Source organism: Ricinus communis, chromosome 4 (assembly GCF_019578655.1).
Source record: "Ricinus communis isolate WT05 ecotype wild-type chromosome 4, ASM1957865v1, whole genome shotgun sequence".
In the NCBI taxonomy this organism is placed as follows: Eukaryota; Viridiplantae; Streptophyta; class Magnoliopsida; order Malpighiales; family Euphorbiaceae; genus Ricinus; species Ricinus communis.
Genome location: NC_063259.1, coordinates 14,085,578 through 14,100,460, shown reverse-complemented (window position 1 = coordinate 14,100,460; position 14,883 = coordinate 14,085,578). Strand labels below are relative to the sequence as shown.

General features: G+C 29.8%; 2 protein-coding genes across 4 annotated transcripts; both read left to right on the top strand.

Moving 5' to 3' along the window:
* The first annotated feature begins 1,749 nt into the window (after nucleotides 1-1,749).
* Nucleotides 1,750-5,620, top strand: LOC8273753 (transcription initiation factor TFIID subunit 11). Of its 3 annotated transcripts, none has more exons than XM_015727557.3 (6): nucleotides 1,750-2,062; nucleotides 2,180-2,557; nucleotides 3,828-3,915; nucleotides 4,463-4,562; nucleotides 4,843-4,994; nucleotides 5,112-5,620. In XM_015727557.3, exons 2-5 carry the CDS (start codon nucleotides 2,187-2,189, stop codon nucleotides 4,968-4,970), a joined length of 687 nt encoding a protein of 228 aa, XP_015583043.1. In that variant the 5' UTR covers nucleotides 1,750-2,062; nucleotides 2,180-2,186; the 3' UTR covers nucleotides 4,971-4,994; nucleotides 5,112-5,620. The 3 variants fall into 3 exon arrangements, with proteins under 3 accessions (XP_015583043.1, XP_015583042.1, XP_015583041.1); XM_015727556.3 differs by having other exon boundaries at nucleotides 1,758-2,062; nucleotides 2,183-2,557; nucleotides 5,203-5,620; XM_015727555.3 differs by having other exon boundaries at nucleotides 1,762-2,062; nucleotides 2,183-2,557.
* A 3,811-nt stretch (nucleotides 5,621-9,431) lies between these two features.
* On the top strand, nucleotides 9,432-14,572 carry LOC8279009 (putative protein TPRXL). The gene is made up of 5 exons (XM_015727560.3): nucleotides 9,432-9,784; nucleotides 10,463-10,996; nucleotides 12,036-12,465; nucleotides 12,633-12,710; nucleotides 14,000-14,572. Exons 1-5 carry the CDS (start codon nucleotides 9,774-9,776, stop codon nucleotides 14,054-14,056), a joined length of 1,110 nt encoding a protein of 369 aa, XP_015583046.1. The 5' UTR covers nucleotides 9,432-9,773; the 3' UTR covers nucleotides 14,057-14,572.
* Nucleotides 14,573-14,883: the final 311 nt, after the last annotated feature.

The following is a 14,883-nucleotide window of genomic DNA, read 5'->3' as shown; positions in this document are numbered from 1 at the left end:
TTATATAATATTAAAATTTAATTATTTAATATTTTATAATAATTTTTATATTAGTACACTAATAAAACTTTAAAATATTAAAAAAGTTAAGGACAATTAAAAATATTTAAATTTTGTATTATAATCTTTTAAATACATTTAATTTTTATTTAATTTAATAGACGTTTATATTCTCTGATAATATTTACATACTTATGTAAAATATACATACACGAATTAAATAAAGTTACATATCAAAAAGTATTTAAAAATTATCAAAAAATTAAAATATCTATTGGATAACATGGAAAGGCAAGATGTTAAAATAAATAAATTATTAAAATTTATATGTCTAATGCCACATAGTTTTTTCATTTGTCTTTTAAACGAAAACTAACGGAAATGAATTTAATGATATCTAATTAAAATTTAAAAAATTTAGTGATATAAATTAAAATTTAACAATTTTTGTAATAGTAGGGTCGAAAAGTGAAGACACCATCCGTACAAATTTTGGCCAAATAGACATTTAGCCTTCATATTTGATATATACAAATTCACATGTAGCCATGGAAGCATGATTTGTGATCATTGAAACATTAGGAACTTGGACATTTTCTCTTTTGGAATGTTTCCTGGTTATCTTCACTTTCATTGAGGTTATGAAGTTTCATAAGGAAGGAAAGAAAACCTTGCCAACTTCTAATATTATTATTTTGTATAGAAGAAAACCTCGGCCATGCATCCTTAATTTAACATGTCTTCTAGGAAATTTAGATAAATAAAAAAACACATTAAATGAACAAACTATATACAATTTTAATTAAAACACACAAAATTATAAATTATAAAATTACAATTTACTTTATAAACTATAATTTACTTCATAATTATGTAAGATATACTTTTTTATTATCATAATGATTAAGTATTAATAAGCAAAATAATAAAAACAATCTATATCACAGAGGTGTACAATTAATTTTAATCTAATTGTGATGTATTATCATTTATCAAAAAATTAATTACTATTTGCCTTTTAATTTTTGCTATAATATATGAGTTGTTTCTGGATCGATTTTATTATCTTAAATCCCTCTTGTATTTTTATAAAACTAACTACTAACTCACTGTATTCAAAATTAATATTAAATAATTCAACTAAAAAATAAAATTATAACTTAGTCTTTAAATTTATATCAAATATAAAGTTCGTTCAAAATTAATTTCTTTTATTATGTTAGAATGAAATTATAAATCTTAATGGAAATAATAGTTAGTTTTATGATAAGTTAATTTTACTATTAAATAAAACTAATTAATTATTTTTTATTTACTCTAATTTTTAGCACAATTTAGTCCTAAAAAATTAAATAATTTAATAATATCTATATTTAGAGCAACATTATCAAATTAGTATATAGCTTAATTTAAATTATTAAGAATAATAAATATTTATAGTAAAAATATTTATTTTTATTATTATTTTGATAGTTATTAGAATTGAAACATGTTTAAAATAAAATTCTATTTAAATTTAATAAAAATTAGAAAATTTTAATATTTATTAGTAAATTTAAAAATAAAGTTGTAATTTTATTTACCAATTTAATCTTTAGCTGCATTGTTTTTGGATAAAAGAGAATAACTAGTTTTATAAAAATATAATTAAAATTTAATATAATAAAATTGACGCAAAAAAACAATTCGTATATTATAATAAAAGTCATGGTGCAAAGTAATTACTTCTTATTAGAATTATTAAATTAAGATCCATTGTTTAGATTTAAAAGAAAAATCACTATAAATAAACTTTATTAACTTTCTCTCGGAAAAAAGAAAAAGAAGAACTTTAAATAACAGCCAAATACTATATGTATTGAGGAATAAAAGCAAGATGGGCACGAAAACCCTATTTTAAAAAAATTAGGTTATAGAAAAATATCAAATTAAAAATTAGGTTATCAAAATTAATCCTTCTCCCTGGAATTATCTTGTTTTTCTCTGTTAATGCATACAGCCTTATTGTCCAGAATCGCATTAAACAATATCGGAGAGTAGCATATCGGCCTTCTGCGCATGTGTACTTTTCTTTGTCTTTTTTCTTTTTTGCGCTTAACTTGTTTGTGAAAATGCTCGTGTGTCTTTTTATTATAATAACAACAACCTCTTATCTGATAATGACTGTGTTCATCAAAAGCAGGGCAATGAAGCAATCAAAGGATCCATTCGAGGCAGCATATGAGGAACAAGAAGAAACGCCACCGGAGTCTCCGCTTGGGGCTGATGAGTTATTAGATTCTCAAACAGCAGCAACTACTGCTCAGGACCCAGATGCTGCTGTTCTGCAAGAAGATGATGACATTGGAAGCAGTGGTGGCGGCGTCAATTCTACTGATCCCGTTTCTACTGCTACTAGTACCACTACTACACCTATGTTGATGGGTTCTGCTGCTGCTAATGCTACCAATAAGGCTAAGAGCAGAGAAGAGTTTGATGAGGAGGAGGAGGAAAATGTGGATGTTGAACTCGCTAAGTTCCCTTCTACTGCCGACCCTGATAAAATGGCCAAGATGCAGTTAGTACAACTTCATTATTATTATCATTAGCTTTTGTTAATTCTTATTATATTTCATAATGATGCAACCAGCTAATTAGTTTGTGAAGGTATAGCAACTTAAAATGGTAGGTTTTTTGTTAATGGGTTTTCAAGTTGAGCAATATTTGAATCCTTTGTTGAGTCTTTGTATGCTGTTTCTGATAATGGTGTTAATCAATTTTAAGGTTTAGGCATAACAGAGATGAAGGGATTAGATATTTGGTAGGCTAGATGTGTGTTCTTGTTTTGTTTGTTGCTTTTTACTTTTTTGGCTAAGCTTTGTTTTTAAGTCAATTTGGTGTTTTGAGCTGGCTCCATATTGGCTGATGGATGTTGTTTGTAGTGATGTTGGTTATAATGAGGTTGCAGTAGTGCTGCTAATTGAAACCAAATTATGCTTCTTTACTAGGAGTGGCTTCATGAGGCATTTCAGGATGAACTTCAACTTTTTTTAAGTGCTCTTTGCAACTGATTCTGCTTGACACATACTGCCTTCAGTTTTGGGATTTTTGGATATTTTAGCTCTTTCTTAACCCCTGTACATCCTTTATTCAAGTTATTTAATTATTTATGTAATCTTAGATACCCGCCCTTAATTTAGGCATTTTGTAACTGGGGGGGTAGAGTTTCAGGTTTATGGTTAGAAAAGGTTCATCATGACATTGTTTGACTTAAGAACCTGTTGGGACATTTACGGCATTCAAGTTTCTTTTGGTTTTTCCCAACCCAATTAGTAACCATCTTCTGGAGAGTAGTTTTTCTCAAAAAAAAAAAAAAATTCTTGAGAGTAGTTTGTTCTGTGTGGCGAGTCTGTTTTGTGAGAGGAAAAAGGCAGAAATATCAGGTTGAGGGGCTTCTGCTGTAAAGCTGCAGACTTCATTTTTTTTAATTTTTTATTTTAAAATCTTAATTATCTCCTTTGAAATGCGGCAAAGTTTCCGGCTCTCTTCTGCTGAAAAAAAGTTCCTTTTTGAAGTGATGCATGCCCAGTTGCTTCTAACAGGATTAGGGTAGGTAAATGAGAAACTTTGGGTTAATTTATTCTCTAGAATGAGTAACCTGATGGCCTTGAAATAAATAGCCCCAGTATTGTTAAAAACTTAAAATTTATGCCTCATTTTATCGGATGGATGGATTGCGATCTTAGAGAAAATCATTTGTTGGAGATGTAAAATAGATTGCTTTGCTTGTGAACACATTAATGATGCTTCAGGGATTACAAGATGTCGCTCTTTTATTTCTTATTCAGGGCTATTTTATCACAGTTCACTGAAAATCAGATGACCAGGTATGAATCATTTCGACGATCTGCTCTCCAGAAGGCTAACATGAGAAGGGTATGCTTTCCTATTACTGCATTCTTCTCTTTCTCATCTTCTCTTTTAATTTATGACTTTTATACTTAGCACCTTCTTTTCTAAGAAATTTATTGACCTGAATATGGTTTCTTTTTGCAAGAGTTGTCCTCATTTATATGATTTAAGAGTTATCCCCCTCATTTATATGATTTAAGAGTTATCCTCCTCATTTATATGATTTAAGAGTACGGCTATTTTAGGGGTTTTCCATACTGTTTTACCATGATGCTATGCTAGCCCAATGGACATATTCTTTTTCAAGTATATACAAATTTCACGAGAGAAGAGAAAAGGAAAAGAAAAAGAAACAAGGGGGAAATGAGCATAAGTTGAACTGATACATGAAAGGTGAAAGTTGTCCCTGCATGTAGCAAATAAGTTGACAGATTCCTTTCAGCTGGTACATCAGTTACTATTTTTGCAAATTACATGTCTTTCAGCAGCATTCTTAAAATGCACCATGAGTTCCTGTACAAGTTGGTTTCTATATGCAATTGCTCGAGTTTATCTTATGTTGTGAATGCAGTTGTTAGTGAGCATCACTGGATCCCAGAAAATTTCTTTGCCAATGACAATCGTAGTTTGTGGAATAGCAAAAATGTTTGTAGGTGAACTTGTTGAAACAGGTTTGTGCATATTTCACACTTCTCAATTTCTTTATTTTCCTAAAATGAAATTTTCAGAAATAGAAAGGCTTGCTGTTATTAAATTAAAATATCATGTAAATGAGAAAGGTGGAAAGCTTTGTAACAATTGAACTGTGGCAGCCGTTCTAGTCGACTTCTTGAGAACTGTGCAAGTTAACAAAAAGTCAATATTGTTGACATAGGCTACATTAAAATTCATATCTGGCCAGTTATATAGCTTGATATTCTTTTTGATAATCTTTTTTACTATGGTTTCTAGCTAGAATAGTAATGACAGAAAGGAAGGAATCTGGGCCAATCAGACCTTGCCACATAAGAGAAGCTTATAGAAGACTAAAGCTTGAGGGCAAAGTACCAAAGAGATCAGTGCCAAGGCTCTTCCGATAGATATACCTATATTGACACTTCTTGGTTGGTTGCTCATGTTTGTCTTTCATATATGAAATTCTCAGCACATGATTTAATATATTAATCTTGTTTCTTTTTTTTTTTTTTTTTTGCTTTCTTCTATCATTTTATATGTTGTAGTTGTCGGATTACAAGCTCTTGTGATGCATAGTTTTCCCGTGAGACAGTGCTATTGGCACACCCTATAACTAATACATGAACACTTCGACAGATAAACAGAGAGGTGGATTACTTGGTTCCCATGTACCATTTTGATGAATATCATTGGACATTGTACCATATTATAAGAGTATAACTGCTCTTTATGTACTCGTCGAGATTTGAACTTCAAGAAATGAAATGTTGGATCCTCTCTGCACCAAAGAGATTTAGCTGGAATTTATTATGTCAAAGCGCACTGCTCGCGGCTTAATGAGTAGCAAGAAATGTTCCTACAGCCTAAAGAGGTGCTTAGCTTCCCCCTAGCTTTTCAAATTCAAAATAGAAGATCTACTTGATTGAGGATAGTTCCCAATTTGTTAACATAACAAAACATGCTTTTTTTTTTTAGTTTTTTTCTTATGATGTTTGAAGAAAGTATTAAGGATTGAATTCATGATCTCTTACACTATGAGGCAAGTATTTGATCATATAGCAATTAGTATAATGACAATAAAAATGGAGTGTCTGTATACCCTCCCATCATGAAGAGGTTTTGTTTGCTTTTTTATCTTGAATAAGACATGGCAGCCATAACTAAACAGGAGAATAGCATCCTTTGGTAGAAACCACCACCAGGAAAGTGAGCTAAATAGCTCCTTGCATTACTCAACCTCAGAGTGGAAAAGGAACAGGGTTGTGTTGTGCTGTATTCGCTCCTTTGAACTTTTCTTTTTAAAATATATTTGTCTTTATGTGATGTTTTTCTTTAAGTACAAAAAGAGATTGCAGTGGACTGCCTCTTGGTCAAAACAGTACACTAGAACAAACAAAAGATTTTAGACATTTACCATTTACAAACCAACAAATTTCAAAAGCAAAGAGAAGAGAAGATGTGGAACAGAAAACATCAACAAAGCAAAACTAAAAAGTAAAACCCACAAACACGTTGTATTGTTAACTGGTCTAAAACTTTCTTTAAGTTGCATATATATATATATATATATATATATATCAAAGATCAAGTTTTATCCGCGTGATAAACTTTTATAAAGCTATTGCTGTTTTCTAATAGTGACATGTGCGATATTCATAAAAATATTAATTATAAATATTTATAAAAGAATAAAATATTATATTAAATATTAATAATGAATATAGTAAAATTTTAAGACTTATTTAAACATTTATATTATTAAAAAAAATATAATGTGTGTGTATGTGTAACATCAAAAAGTAATAATAATAATAATAATAATAATAATAATAATAATAATAAATAGTAAGAATTCTAACAATTTGATCTATTAAAAATAATTATTACATATAAGAACTTATTAGTGCAAGAAATAGATTAAAAGATTAAAATTAAAAAATATATATACTTCTCATATATATTTATCTTAATATATAATAAATACATAAATTTTACAAAAAATGTACTATAAAATATTAATATAGATGTAAATAAAAATATTATAAAAATAAAACTTATTCTTTTATATTAATATAATTACAAGTTAAATTATATACAATATATAAAATAATTTTTTTAAATATAAAATAAAAATAATAATCATATAATAGGATAAACAAATTGCTAATACTATTTATATTTTAATTTATATTTTACATACTTTTTAAAAACTTATAACTCGTTCTCTTAAAATTTTAGTCATCCGTCCGTCGCTATTTAGTAATATGCTAACTAAATTTCAATCCTCCATCCGTCACTATTTAGTAGTATGCTACCTAAATTTCAAGACGTTCTCTTATTAAAGATCATAAGTTAAAATCCTTGAAGCCATATTTATTGGGAGGGTGTTTATCGATTCTTGCATCCATACTAGAATAGAAACACACTAAAACAAAAAGGATAATTCTAAGACTCTTCATGGCTATCTAAAATCTAAAGAATAGTATTTAAGTAAATGGAGATAATATTAGCAACATCTTCCATGAGAGGATACAAGAGGATCAATTGTTTAGTAGAATGCTATATTTTGTATCTTCATAAATAGGATCTGTTTGATTCAGCCAATCAATATAGTCAATAGCCGGTAGCTAATAGCTAATAACTAGTTCATATAAGTGTTTGATAAATATTTTTGAGTTGTTAATGTATGTAAAATAATAAATATGAATATAACTTATATCTAACTATAATATATAAATAAAAAGTATAAAAGATATTTATAACAATAATGCGAATTGAATATACCACCATAAGTAAATATTATAATATAAAATATGTTTCCTTTTTACTTGTCTAGTAGTTTTTTTTCTTTATTTATATGTACATATATAAATTAATTATAGATATGAATTAAACTTGACAAGCCAAGATAAATATAAATATTAGTATGAAAGAAACGTAGATAAGATTATCAATATGTTATGAATAAAAGTAAAAACTATGTAGTGTAAATAAGAAAATAAAATTAAAAAATAATAATTTAAATAATTAAGAAGGAGATAATTTTTTTCCGTGTATAAAATTAAAAAATATTTAATTTGGAAGTTCTTGTGTAGCTGATAACTGTTTTTTATTGAATAACTATGTTAAACTGTTAAGAATCAGTAACTTATAATTAATTTATTCCAATTAACTGTTGAATGTATTAACTTATTTTAAAATTTTTTCTTATCAGTTGACAACTTATTTAATTTTTATTTATTTATTTAAATAACATTATCCTTATTAAAATTTATTAATCTCAATAGTTAGTCTTTTATAATTCATAACAAATAATTATAGTTTTAAAATTATATTTAATAGTTAAATAATTATGATATTTAACTCTTACTTCTAAAATAACTTTTATAAATAATATTTAATAATAAATATAATTGAGCTAAATAAGATTAATTTATAATATTTTTAAATATTATAAATTATTTTATTAATTATATCATTAAAAATATTTTTATAAAATAAAATATGTTTAAAAATAAATTATACTCTCAGTGATCATCTATTATAGTTCAGCAACCGCTAATAAAATTTTATCAAACAGTTAAACTTATTAGCTACCAGCTATTAGCTATCAACAACCACCAACCATCAGCCATTAGTTACATTTATTAACTGAACCAAACGTGCTTTTAATATCACTAGTTAGCTAATCGTTTTAAAAAGGAGTTCATCCAATCACTCGTTATTTTAGTTTAAATCAGCTGAAACATCCTAATAAGGCAGGAGGATGAATTAGGTCTAAGAACTTACTTTTCCATAACATCACTAGCTATCAAAAGGAAAGGAGCATCATCAAATTTGCCTCCTACATTAGCCAATCCACACTTGCTTTACTCACTCCATCCCCTACAGTAGGTTGACCCAATCCAATCCAGTCCCATGTGGGTCAGCATCTCACCCAATAAAAAGGACAGAGGTCTCAATTCAAATTTCTTTCCACCTATAACCATATCTTTATGGCTCCCATGCTCTTTCAAAATTTTTCAATTGGTTTCCAGACCACCTTTTTGTTCCAAAGAGTTGTTATGCAATACCCACTATTTCAAAGTTCAAACCATAAATTTCCAAGAATGATTTGGGAGAGAAAGACATACTTGAGGTAATAATTAAAACTTAGTCAACCCATTGCCAAAACTGAAAAAAAGTAATAATTATATATTGTTTGAGTTAATTTATTATATTCGTACTTTTCCTAAAAAATTCATTTAGATCGAGAGATTTTATAATCTATAAATTTAATTGAAATTCAATCTATAAATTCTAAAAATTAAAGAATATTGTTTAAGGATAATTTTTTTAGAAAAAAGATAAATATACTAGGGATAATATTAAAATAAAAAATATATTATAACAATTCATTATTCTTTTATAATGTTAAATTTTAAAATTTTTCACCTCCTAATTAGAAAATTAAAACACAGAAGAATGAGAATTTTTGTAAATTTAAGTAAGTTTATAAAATCATTCAATCCATACATTGAGCATTAGATTAATATGGCAGCTAAAATCAGAGTCTTTAAAAAGAAACTTTTTCTTAATAGGAATAAAGAAAATGAAATCTATGATATCTGAATCATTTAAGATAAACATATTATTAGAAATAAATAACTTATATACAGGGGAAACGACTGACGTTTGATTAAAAAAAAGAAAGAGACAAAGGATTAATGTTAGGGTTAGGAGGTTGGGCCAAAATTGAGAAACCCTAGGATGGGACTGACCACTGAGAGATCCAAAGTGGCAAATGAGATAAAAAGAATAAGATGAAAGGTTATAATAGAGAAAGTAAATAAAATAAACCTCCCACCCCACAACAACAACAAATCAAAGATTATACACACACTCCCACTGTATACAATAGTAAATTTCTTCATTCCTTGTTTTATTTATTCATAAATCATAGTACTTATATGTAAATCCCATTTCTTCTTCTTCTTCTTCTTTTGTTCTTCTTCTTCTCTCAGCCTCCTCCAGTGTTTGTCTCTCTCTATTACATGCCTTCTTTCCAAGAATGAGAAGGCATTGTTACTTATTGTTGAATGTTTGATGATGATGATGATGATGATGAACCCACTATTTTAGAACAACACCCAGAAAAGTAATTCCAGTCTTTGTTACCATTAACATCATCTTCTAGTTCTTCCAGTATTATAATCTTTTTGCTGGTTATGATGACAAGGTCTGTTCTGTTCTGTTTTCTTCTTCTTCTTCTTGTCATGTTTTTCTCCTATATTCTTGTTATTCTCTCTTGAATATATTGATGGATTGATTCTGCTGGAATTGTTTGTTTGTTTATTGTTGATGATTAGAAGATGTTAAGATGGTTTGGTTTAGTGTCCTGTGATCTTGCAGATAGCAGATTTCTCTACCAATCCAACATTTTTTAGGATGTGGTTACCAGTCAATTTCTGGTTTCAATTGCTAATTGTTATTTTTAATTCTCAGAAAGGTCTTCCAATGCTTCTTTTTTTTTTTTTCTTTCTTTGATCCTCACCAAACTGTCACTCCACTTTCTTTCATTCTTTCCATCTCACAGACTGTTATCAATTTCCCAGTTTCAGTTTTATTCTTGTAGAAAGGAAGAAAGCAAATGTGGTATTATATTATTTCTCACTTATCTATCCATGACTGCATTCACACCATAATTGATTTGATATATATTTATATGTGGTACATAAAAATTTCAACTTTGGACACGAACAGGTAAAACGGAAAGAATTATCCCAAGTTATGCAGACAGATCTTACCAAAAAAAATCCCATTCTTGGTTGATTTATATGACAATGCTTTCTGCAAGTATAATCTGATTGTTCCATAGCTGTATATGAATTGTATATGCTTCCTTTGGTTTCTACAGATATGAAAGAGTACGCACAGATTGCCTTCCACTAAGCAATGGCAAAAAATCCAACAATGAAAATGGAAGATCGATAATCTCAAATGGATTGATGAATACCACAACAACTAGTAGTACAACTACTAGTACCAGTACTAGTTTTGAGAGCAAAGGTTTCACTTTCAAATCCTCATCGTCCAGATCCCAAGATCATCACCACCACCACCACCAAAATGCTTCCAGTCCTTCACACTCTGATGCTAGTCCTAATCCTAGTCCCAGTCCCAATAAAGATTTGTTCTTGCAATGGGGACAAAAGAAGAGGGCAAGGGTCTCAAGATCAGAGATTCGTGCTCTTGCTGATGAGTCATCCTCCTCTGCTCAAGCCAAGCAACCCATCAACAAGCTCCCCAGAAGAGCAGATAGTAAGTTCTCCACGCCTTCAATGCCGCCGCCGCCGCCTCCACCACCACCCTCACAACAGCATAGTGCTAATAATAACAATTCTAGTAGTATTAGTAAAGGTCGAAACTTTAGAAGTTCGCTTCCTCATAGGTAAACTTAGTTTAAAGATTTATCCTTTCTGTTTTCCTCTTTAAGATAATTATCTGTAGATCTTGTTTGATATCTGATATAAGCCTGAAGTTTCAAAAATTTCTGGGTATTTACTCTTTTTCCTTTTTTATTTGTATTCTTGTTTCTTATGGTTTTATGTTTTTCTTTAGAGAATTGCTGTGTTGCTTCTGTGTGGAAACTTCTTCTGAAGATGTAATTTTCAAGTTTTGATTTTGGGATCTAAACTCATGATATTGTTTGAGCTGTGTGCTATATTATTCATTGCATTTCTTTCCAAATTGTTGAAGGGCACACACACTTCTTTTTTTTGAGTGATTTACCTTTCTACCCTTGGAAGATGAGGGAATATATCAATCTCACTTTCTTCTTTCACCTATTGGTATTTTGTTGGTATCCAAGAATGAAGCCCCATTCATATACCCCAGTCTGCCTTTCTAGAGTTTTTGCTGTTTTCCTTTGTTTCCCTTCTTCCCAGTATGTTTTTGCTTGGCATGTTTGATTTGAAGGAATAATCAGAGACTTATCAGAAAAATTAATTATACCCTTTTCTTTTTTCCTGCTTCTTGTGCATGTGATGGCCCTTTCTATCCTCATTTTGAGACCTTAACCATATTTCTTTGAGATTCTTACTTTTATATTAGGTTATTTATTTTGGACTCAAGTTCTTGTGTTGTATTTCGTGATATCTATGAAATATGTGTTTTTTTCTCTTTGCTCTTTCCCTTCCATTCTCCTCTTAGAACATGTTATGATGATAGGTAGAGTGGACTACTCTAATTATGATTTGTGATGCTTTTCTTGTTTTCGTATAGTGGTGGGTATTGAATTCCTTCTCCTTTTCTGTTCTCTATTACCCCTGGATTCTTCTGTTTTCCTTTTTTTTTTTTGTTATGTAGGACTTTGCTAACTCTAAAGTAAGCACCCACCACCTTTTCTATTTTTTACCTCAAAGCAAATTTAAGCATTTTCTTCATCATTTGCATCTCCTTTTTTCTTTTCTTCTTGTGGCCATGACCAGGATTTTAGAAAAGCGATCTGGTGCTGGAAATGTGTCCCCATCAAGAAATAGTGGTGGTAGTAGCAGGGTTGTATCTAGATCTACTGCAGGAAAGAGATCTCCTCCTACACCAGAAAAAATTGACAAGAAGATACCTAACTGTAGACCAGCAAAATATGAGAAGCCAAATGGATCCATGCCACAAGCTGACCACATGAACCATACTGATACTACACCAGCGCAATCAGAACAAGAAGCTAGCTTTAATAATATTACTCCCTCAATACCTGCTGCTGGAGGAGAAAAGTTGATTGCTGAAGTGATTGAGTGGCCAAGAATTCTTATTGCTTTGTCAAGAAAGGAGAAAGAAGATGATTTCTTTGCAATGAAAGGCACAAAACTGCCTCAAAGACCCAAGAAAAGGGCCAAGAACATTGACAAAACACTTCAGGTAATAACATAAAACTATTTCTCTTTCATCCTTTGGTGGTTTTCTTTTTCTTTTTTCTTCTTTCCTGCTTATCTTTTTCTTTCCTTTGGCATGTATTCTCTTGATGTTGTTGTAACTTGTAAGTATAGGGATAACGAAGATTCTTGTGGGTTATGTGTCTTTGGCAGTATTGTTTTCCAGGGATGTGGCTATCTGACTTGACAAAGAGTAGGTATGAGGTTAGAGAGAAGAAAAGTGTGAAGAAGGTAAATGCTTCTATCTTTTTTATTTCTTTTTCATACCTTGTAAAAAGCATTCTGATTTTGATTCAAGAAAACAGGCAGTTGAAGCTCCTTGTCCTTAATGAAAACAAAAATAAAGAAAGAAAACCTATGAGACATAATCTAGTACTAGACATGCTTCCATGTAAGGAAGGCAGCTAAGGTGCCACTAAAACACAAAGACCATTATTAGCAAATAGAAGACACTCTTGCAAATGGGGTGTGGCCATTTTTAGTTGTGTTAGGCGTGGTAGACACGAATCCCCTACTTTTATGTTATGGCTGTTTGTGATTTATGGATTTGGGTCCTACTTACTTACTCTCAACCTAATGAAAGCTTTCCATGACAGACAGTTGGAAATTTTTTAAGTTAGTTTCTTGCTTGCTTGCTTAATAAATTTAACTTTTCTTAATCTATGTATTAAGGAATCAATAAATCAACTGACCTGAAGTGTATAGTATAACATGATGAGTTTTCTGTGACATTATTATATGTTATTATAAATCAATTGGGGCGGTGGGGATTATAAAATAACTCATCAAAAGGAGATGGTGCTATTTATATATGAAGGGAGGGGCATGCCAAGAATAAAGAATACATTGGGAAAGGGTTAGACTGACAGTTAAGGCTTGTCTGAGATTAGTGGTGTTGTTGACAAAAAGCAGGTTTTTCAAACATTTTTTTATTTAAAAAAATTATCAGAATTTTGAAAAAAATATCAAATTATCTTCTTTTTTTTTTGGTCTAAAAATAGTTTTGAAAATTTTAAAAAATAAAAAATAAAGTCTGAAAAGTAATTTCCCTACAGCAACCCTAAAAGGGTTTTAATTCATGTGTTATTTTTTTTTCCTTATCAATAAATATTTTTATTAATATACTTTGAAATTATAGTTTTTATTAAAAATATAATAAGGGTATTTTAGAGAAATAGTAATAAATTTTAATGACCTTAAAAAAATGTACATTTATTAATCGACCTGTAAATTCAAAGTTGCATTTTGATGTAAACATTTATATTATAGCTACTAATTTGATTACCTTTAAGTCTCTCTTTGGAAAAGGGGAGGAAAAAGCAGCAGGGGAAGGAGAAAAGAAAATATATAAATATGTTTCTTTGTCATGTGATATGTGAATCCCACATCCCAAGTTTCCACCCTCTTCCTAGAATATTAATTTATGGATATGAAGTGGTTAGTTATGCATGTCTGTATATCACCACCATCAAATGATGAAGACTGAAATTGGTTTGTGTCTGTGCATTGGCATTATACAGCAGCAAAAGAGAAGGGGATTGAAGGGAATGGAAAGCATAGAGAGTGATTCAGAGTAGTGGTGGAAAGATAGCAAATGGCAATGTCAACTTTTTGGTTTCTAAAATTTTTGACAAAGAAAAACAGAAAGCCCTCTCCTGATGAATCATCCTACCTCCTGTTGCTGCTGCTGCTGCTGCTAGTAAAATGCATATGATGATGGGCTAGGGGTCTCCATCATGAAACTTTCTTTTTCTGGCCTGCTACTGTTGGATGGGATCAAGAGTACTATCAAGTTTTGGAATGGTTCAAAGGTGTCATGGTCCAGTAGAGACATGGACACACAGGCAAGCCCTGGCATGGCAACAGATGATGTTTCCACTGAGTGTCAAAATATTGGCTGGCCCAGGTCAGCCAGCCAACTCTTTTTTCTTTTTCTTTTTTTTCTAAAGGGGCAGGCCACTTTTCTTTTGTTTTTGGTGTTCAATATTTTTTTGTTTCCCCAATATGATAGATAGGCCCTTCTCATGTATAAAGCTGCTATTGCAGTTTCCTTTGCCTTCATAGCCAATTGCCAAAGCTTATTATTATTATTATTTTTCCTTCTCATCTTACCTAAAATTGAAGAAATAAAAATTTGGGAAAAAAAAAAATTAATGAATAACATTTTATCTCCAAATTCAAGAGAAAATAAGAAATTGATAAATATTACAATTTTACCCATGTATCTTCTTTTCCTAATTTACAAAGTATATAATTATATTTTAAAAGGTTGAATTGAGGGATTTTAGATAAGAAATTTTGTAAAATCATGGATTTAATTTAAATTCATCACTTATTAAAAATGAAATCTAAATTTATGGATTTTAAACAATTTCTCATCTTCTAAAATTTTTCATTTTTTAAA